An 8649-nucleotide genomic window follows, 5' to 3' on the forward strand; every position below is an offset into this window, starting at 1 on the left:
CAGAACCATCTAAACACTACAGCATGCAGAGGAGAAGTCATAACAGAACCATCTAAATACTACAACATGCAGAGGAGAAGTCATAACAGAACCATCAAAATACTACAGCATGCAGAGGAGAAGGCATAACAGAACCATCTAAACACTACAGCATGCAGAGGGGAAGTCATAACAGAACCATCTAAATACTACAGCATGCAGAGGAGAAGTCATAACAGAACCATCTAAACACTACAACATGCAGAGGGGAAGTCATAACAGAACCATCTAAATACTACGACATGCAGTCATAACAGAACCATCTAAACACTACAGCATGCAGAGGAGTAGCCGCAATTTGCAACTCTAGATTTTTTTACAATCTGTTGAATCTAGAGTTGCAATACCCTCCATCCACTTCCTATTCATGATTTTCGGTTTCTGATCTGCTGGTCTTAAATGACGTTAAACTCACCAACATTGCAGCTGTAGTCCAAGCTTGAATTATCCTCTTTCAATCTGCCGAGCTTGTTTTTCATAAAAATCCCCCGTAGACATGTTATGAGTTACTTTCTGTCCAAAATATTCCAAGAGTGACATTTCCGAGCCGCCATTTGTATTTTTGCAACGTGCCGTAAAACAAGATGTGAGGGGGAGCGCTTGTTTAATAGAAGGCTGTGTGTGATGGGGCGTCGCACTGTGTCTGCCTCTTCTTTGGGTGTCTTACCTGCGCAGGTAAGATTCTATTAAACAAGCGCTCCCCCTCACATCTTGTTTTACGGCACGTTGCAAAAATACAAATGGCGGCTCGGAAATGTCACTCTTGGAATATTTTGGACAGAAAGTAACTCATAACATGTCTACGGGGGATTTTTATGAAAAACAAGCTCGGCAGATTGAAAGAGGATAATTCAAGCTTGGACTACAGCTGCAATGTTGGTGAGTTTAACGTCATTTAAGACCAGCAGATCAGAAACCGAAAATCATGAATAGGAAGTGGATGGAGGGTATTGCAACTCTAGATTCAACAGATTGTAAAAAAATCTAGAGTTGCAAATTGCGGCTAGCAGAGGAGAAGTCATAACAGAACCATCTAAACAATACAACATGCAGAGGGGAAGTCATAACAGAACCATCTAAATACTACAACATGCAGTCATAACAGAACCATCTAAACACTACAGCATGCAGAGGAGAAGTCATAACAGAACCATCTAAACACTACAGCATGCAGAGGAGAAGTCATAACAGAACCATCTAAACACTACAGCATGCAGAGGAGAAGTCATAACAGAACCATCTAAACACTACAGCATGCAGAGGGGAAGTCATAACAGAACCATCTAAACACTACAACATGCAGAGGAGAAGTCATAACAGAACCATCTAAATACTACAACATGCAGTCATAACAGAACCATCTAAACACTACAGCATGCAGTCATAACAGAACCATCTAAACACTACTCTGTTCACCTCTAGTCGATTATTTATTCAGCCACGGACCACCATTTGAGGCCATTTAGCCTCTCAGACCCATTTGAGCCACTGACCACCATTGTGAGCATAGAGTATATTATGAATAGAGAAAAGGCACCCAGAGGAAACCCTGAGGCCAAATGGACATAGTGGCCGAATGAAGGTATTGCAGCCTGGCCCCAAACACATGACCGCGCTGGTCCGTTGACTATCATTGTGCACGTTCACGACGGCAGCACGCTAGCTAGCTAACGAACACGCTAGTTCGTTAGCTAGCTAGCGTGCTGCCGTCGTGAACCAGAATGCTCTGTTCCTACTGTGTTGTGTTCATATATGTTAATGTTACTAACTACATTATAAAACCATGATCCAGTAGCCCAATGGATACCGTCGATGGTAATAATGTGAACAACCGGGCCCGGGTTCACTTCCCAGTCGATGACCGAGTTTATTTTCTTCTTAACAAACACAACTGTTTGTTTGCATCAAGTCGAGGTCCTTTATTCATTCGGTATCTGAGCCGGGACCACCATTTTTAGGCTCAAATACTGAATGAATAATGGACCTCGACGAGAAAAGCTAAAACAATTGTGTTAGTTTGGTAAGAAATGAAGCTAAACTCTCAGTCCTCGATGGGGACTCGAACCCGGGCCCTGGCCGTTGTCTACTAGGCGCCGACGGTAACCATTAGGCTACTGGAACACGGTTTTACAGAGTGGCACGAACATAATATATAAACATCACAACAAAGTTATCATAAAGTGATCACAGATTTTTGAACAACAACAACGTTAAGTATTAAATAACATTTAACGTACCTGCTTGCTGCGGACACGACGACGCCACGGCGGACATGGTGACGTGGCAAAATCAAAACAACACTGAGCAAAACCCCCCTCCACGCGTCTCTTCCGTATTTGAGGGGTTGGCGTCACTTCCTTCCGGGTGTGACGTGAGGCCACGCCCGCGAGTCTTTGTTTTTCTTGTAGTCATATATTATTGTAGTCCTCCTACGTTACATCCGGGTCCCGTCCGCTTCTATAGCTACATATTATTATGATTCTGAACGCGTGAATCTTTTTATTTTTTACAATAACGTTATTTTTCAGAAAGGAAGCCATTGAGGGTTAAAATGTGTCTTAATGCTTCCAACTCGAGTATAATTATTATTAATGTAAACTCACTAAACTGTAAATTGTCCACGACAAAGAAAATGTATGACGTGGAGCTTCCTTGAGTAAGACCCGGAAGCGGGTTACGTCACGGCTTAAATAGTCAATACAGACATGAGTCCATTTCCTGGCAGCGTCCTCAGTGGTCTAGCGGTCTAGACGCCCGACTTCTTAATACAACTTTATAGAACTTCACGGGTTCAAACCCCTTTGATGTTTTTCTCAATCATTGATTCACAATATACCAGAATGCACGTTTAATCATAATACATAAAGCAGACAGCCCTGTGATTAAACCTTCAGCATTACATTACACTGCAACCCCACTGTGGCCAATACCTTTTTATTCACAATGCCAAGTTATTGTACTCCTAATAATATATCATGGTGTAGTCTAGCTCTGGTTTGATTGATTGATTTAAATATGTTATTAATAGTTTGTAGAATTACAGTACATTTCAAGCACAAACTCAATACAAAGACTGTTAACTGTGAGTGGACGACCCAATTAAGCATTACACTTGTTTAAGAGGGTCCACATTGTTCAATTCATCAAAAGTCCACATTGTTCAATTCATCAAAAAACAACATTATTACAAACCTACATTATGTGGGATCCTTTAGCTTACAAACGGAGTGACATTTCTGGCCACAACGTGGGTGTCGCTGGGCTGTGGCGCTGCCAACTGACTTTTGTGTTTCCCTCTGCTTCATGATCACCTTTTAGTTCCTTTATTACAGCGAATCAAAGGTGTGTGAAATACTTCTGTAATTAATGACTTGCTGACTATCTCGCGATTTTAGCCTGGATTTAGTGTTCACGCCACATAGGCTATACATTGAAGACCACATAGGCTATAGCCTACATGAAGACCCGACTCCAGCAGCAGAACTGACAGGTAGGCTACAGTACCAAAAAAAAGCCCTATCTTGACCACAGAAACGCCCCTAAAAGACACGGTATCCTACCGTCGGTATACGTGTAACATAGTGTGTATATACAAATTGGCAGATTTTATTTTTTATTTTGCACGTCACTTTCTGACTTTCCAAAGGAAACGTTTTAATGCCTTATTGCTGTGTTGTTGGTGATTTGTGGATTCGTTTTTAGATCAATCAGGGATCTGTTAATAACTTAATACTGTACTGCAGTCTGCAGTTGTTCCCAAATCCACATTTGTTGAGCCCCCATTAGACCCCCATTAGACACTATACTTGATATGTATCAAACAAATTTGGCTAATAATAAATTAATTAACATAATTTCAAACATTAAACCATTTAAACTTCTTCACCTGAACTGAACCAGCTCGGTGAAATAACTCAGTACTCAAAACATGTTAATTGATATCAATTTTATTTATAACTGCCAATGTCATGTAAATGTACAACGCACAAAATGTATGTCACCATAACCAAACATGTAGTATTTAACCCATTCTGACCTGAGATCAGATTCATACGAGGTTTCCACATGGACACACACTGGTCTGATTAACCCATTCTGACCTGAGATCAGATTCATACGAGGTTTCCACATGGACACACACTGGTCTGATTAACACGGTTCTGAATGTGAAAATCTGACATAACATTTCTATGTTCCGCATCTAGAGCCATACTGTAAAATAGATTCCAGCCTCACAAGAACTATGCATACATTTCACCTGGGCTGGTGGTGATTCACATTAAATGCCGGCAAAGCCATCCATCCTTTAATCACTTGAAACATGTGAAATTACAAATGTTCAAAAACAGCCTCACAATGCTGTGTTGTGAGATTGTAGATCAGCCATTTTTACAATTGAACATTGTTGTGCGACTAAGTGTATATATTATGTAGGACTTAAGAGGTTAATTACAAAATGATGTAACAATAACTGAACGACTTCTACAAACATCTGTCAAAGGCGTCACAAACTAGAAAATTCGCAATTTAAAAAAATTGCAGAGTGTGGTTGCCGCAGTGGCTTACATATGCCCCTCCCACTAGTATTGCCAGCCAATTACAATTTCAAGTCACGCCTTAGATCATGCGTAAGTAATTCGGAGGGGATTTAACCCCCGAAATTCATGTTTTTGCGACAAACGGTTACATTTCTCACATTTGCGGCGCCCCCTATGGATGAAAATAGAATTGCTTTTAGAACTTGGTTGATTGAACCACCCCGGACATGTGATTGAAATGTGGGATGGATTGGACATTCCGTTCGTGATTTATGGCATTTTTTGTGATATAGGCCCCTCCTACTAACTTCGGAAGACGATTACGGCCGAACGATACGCACTTTAAAAATTCTGCAGTTCAGTTTTAATTGGATGGGTCCAGAGATCACGTGTGCCGATTTCTGTGAGATTTGGACAAAATCTGTAGGAGGAAAAGCAAAAAGTGTGTTTTGGACAAAATTCAAAATGGCGGAAAATCTATCATGGCGGAAATGGGCGTGGCCTATATGGGGAGATGCGTCATGACCAAAGGAATCCAGGGAAAAAATAATTTTGATTTTACGACCTACGGTTCAAGAGTTATAAGCCAAAAGGTAAAGTGGGCTGTTATAGCGCCACCATGAGGCCGACCGATACAATTTTAGGGTTAAATAATTTTAGGGATAATGTTGAATTATCCCTAAAAGTTTTGTAACTATAGTGATTACAGTCTCCGAGGAACAAATACTTGAATGTGAATTTTTGCCTTTTCCCATTCATGTCAATGGGGAAATTTAATTCACTAATAAATTCATATCAATTAAACTATACAACATTTTTCTTAACAAAATACAAGCACACGATTCCCGATCTTTCCGGTCAATTTGACATATGGCTCAAGTGCGTACAGCGTACAGTGTGGGAGGTATAAAGCGTCAAAATAAAGACTACTCCAGTGAAATAATAAAGTGTCACAGTTACAAGAGTCTGGTTGCCCATTCGGGCAACCACACTAATTACTAAACACTAATTACTGGCTCTGTTACAGCAATCGCCTCTAGGAGGTGAAAAAGAGTACGTTTTTAGAAGGCCACACAATGTGTCTTCTTCTTCTTTCGTGTAACGTTAGAGTTCCAACTCGGTGTCGTGGAGCCACGCTCGCATCTCTGGTCCCAGGTCAAAGAGGCCGGCCTCCGAGGGCGGCGGTCTGCTCAGGTCACCGCACTCACATGCCGCACTGTCCGCCAATCCCCACCTCTGCATCGACGCATTGAAGCGCCCAACCCCTGCAGTCCTTAAGCGGTTCAATGTGGTCCATTGCTGGCGAGGTAGGTCATCTCCTCCTACGGCGCCACACAATGTATGATAGTCTAGTAGCCAGAATGTGAACCCGGACATGTTGAGTACACCAACGTTTTATGTTAGAAATGTTTAGTATGGGTCCCCAGCATGTAGAAACTGCCGGATGCTAACTTGCATATGTTGAGCAATTTTCGTAATCGGCATAATATGTGGCCATACCATTAACAACCTATAGGCCTAGAAGGCAAAATATTCAAAATGTCATCATGCTTTATATAGCATGTGACGTGTCAAACTAGGGGGGTTTTCATGATGCTGAATCCATTCCAAGCATTCGTTTTGCAAAAAAACACTTATTGGGCTAAAAACGGCCATCCTCATTTTTGAGGATTTAAAAAAAACACTCGAGACAATGGACTATAGCCCATGGTCTCGGGCGGCATACTATATCATGCCGTTTTTCATCATTTTTGAGGATTTGAAAAAAAGACATAAATCACTCGAGACAATGGACTATAGCCCATGGTCTCGGAGTGATTTTCGTCTTTTTTTGGGCTATGGGCTATAGCCCATCTCGGACGGCATACTATAGCCCACCGTTTTTCATCATTTTTGAGGATTTGAAAAAAAGACGAAAATCACTCCGAGACCATGGGCTCGGAGTGATTTCTATCACACTGTCAGAGCGGATAATTATGTGGACTTTGCGGATTCTATCCAATTACAATTCCAGACCAGTCAGTATCGTCGCTAGGCATCCCAACCCTACCTACCACACACTCTGGTCGTCAATAAATCACAGTTCTATAAGGTTCCACATTTTGAAGCTTTATTGGTGACAAAAAACAGTTCATGTAGTGATTTAAGGCATTTTCAGAACAGTATTTAAGCATAAAGCGAAGCGGTTAGGAAATGGTTTGACTTCCCCTGCTCACCCCCTCCTCCTCCCCATTTCATTCATAAATCCCTACGCTCGTGAGCAGCTGATTTTTACTACCTACTGACTAACGTCACGTGGTATCATCATGTCTTGTGTCTTGTCATTTTGAATGTCGGATCAGATTTAATCTCTCAAGACAGATCCTGTCAGCACCACCGCCTTAAACAAGCATCCCGGGAGGAAGTGGACTAAGAATGGGAAGTTCCTGATTTTACACAAAAACTGAGGCGATGCCCCAAGAGGCAAAATAATAATATTCTTTCTTTTTTCCTTTTACAGAATAGGTTTCCCAAATTGGATCAGATTAGACCAGTTGTTCCCAAACGTTTTAGCTTGAGAGACAATAAAATTACAAATCTGATGTCTCAAACTAGTGAAAATAGCTGTCTGTCTGTCTGTCTGTCTGTCTGTCTGTCTCTCTCTCTGTCCTCAATCTCTCTGTCTGTCCCTTCAGTCCTCCAGGTCTGGCATGTCGTCGGTTTTGTCCTTCTCCCGCTGCTCCTCTCTCTCCACTACAGCCTTCTTGTCCTCCACCACGTTCTCGATCACGTAGTGTGACTCCTTCCTCTTGGCGCTCGCCTCCTCCTCGTCCTTCTTCTTCTTCTTCCCATCCAGCTCGTCCAGCTGCTTCCTCCACTCCTCCTCCTCAGGCTTCATCTTGGTGTCGTAGCCCCACTCCTCATCTGAGTCACTGATGTCGTCATCGGCGATGTCCCACTCGGCCTGCCGGGCGGCCTCGTCCGCGGCCTCGTTGACGTCCGTGTCGGTGGGCTCGGGCTCCGCCTTGTGGTTGGGGTCCTCCAGCTTGGCCCAGGACACTGCGTCGGCCTTGCGCAGCGTTATCTCTGTCTTGGAGGGGACCATGTTGACGGAGCACTTCTCGATGTCCACCACCTGGATGGACGGACGGATTGAGGGAGGGAGGGAGGCTGGTGTCATTTTTTAAATAACAAAACTAAGACTAAACTGATTATCCTCAATGCAAAATATTGAAGCATAATTCTCTATGCATGGAACAAAATGCAAATAAAGTTGACTATTATCGTTGTCACTCTCATCATTCTAGATACTCACCCCCCAAAAGTGGAATTCCTTGGTAAAGACCTTGTTCTCCTCAAATTGGATTTGGCAGGACAGCTGCAGATAGAAATCATGTTCAACGGCAAATCAAATCAACCATGCATCATGACCATTGACCAAACTTCTGTAAACTACAAGCTAAAAATCGAAATTCAAAACAGCATAAAAGATGCGAGAACGCAACAGAAACATGTGATGGCACAGATAGATCCTGCTACAGCATCGGTGCACATCAAGTGGCCAGAGAGTCAACTACGAGTAAAGCCTGGACACGGCAGATCTACGAGCTGAGATTGGCAATTTCCACCATTTTATTTGAAATATTTTGAAATAATAAAAAATATTACACTATTGTATTGTCAGCCAAAACATTCAAGTTATTTGGCTTATCTATGCGGTACAATTGTTTACAAAGCCTAAAATGTAAGCAGAACTGAAACAAATATTCCCATGTTCAATGCAAAACAAATTAAATTATTAATCGCAATTATTAATTAGCATGACAATTATCAGCACAGTGTGTGTGTGTGTGTGTGTGTGTGTGTGTGTGTGTGTGTGTGTGTGTGTGTGTGTGTGTGTGTGTGTGTGTGTGCGTGCGTGTACTCACCATTGTGCGGTTTCCCTCTATGCAGGACAGAGCTGGGTTGGGGTTCTTGGAATAGATGGTCACCACGACGGTGTTGCCCGTCTGGTGCCAGTCGAACCTGCACGCCACCTTCTTCTTGCCCTGCAACACACACACACGCACGCACGCACGCACACACACACACA

At 42.4% G+C, this 8649-nt stretch overlaps 1 protein-coding gene across 2 annotated transcripts in view; it reads right to left on the reverse strand.

Annotated features, from left to right (window-relative positions):
* Positions 1-6677: 6677 nt before the first annotated feature.
* LOC310875240 (cysteine and histidine-rich domain-containing protein 1) overlaps positions 6678-8649 on the reverse strand; it is a 12994-nt gene continuing 11022 nt past the window's right edge. For both annotated transcript variants that reach the window (XM_083788418.1, XM_083788417.1), the window contains exons 9-11: positions 8486-8605; positions 7873-7935; positions 6678-7692 (exon numbers count right to left, since the gene is read on the reverse strand). In XM_083788418.1, coding sequence (XP_083644544.1) covers positions 7249-7692; positions 7873-7935; positions 8486-8605 — 627 coding nt within the window. In that variant the 3' untranslated portion in view covers positions 6678-7248. The remainder of the gene's footprint in view (positions 7693-7872; positions 7936-8485; positions 8606-8649) is intronic.

This window comes from Protomyctophum parallelum (genome assembly GCF_964188405.1).
Source record: "Protomyctophum parallelum genome assembly, chromosome: 18".
Lineage (NCBI taxonomy): Eukaryota > Metazoa > Chordata > Actinopteri > Myctophiformes > Myctophidae > Protomyctophum > Protomyctophum parallelum.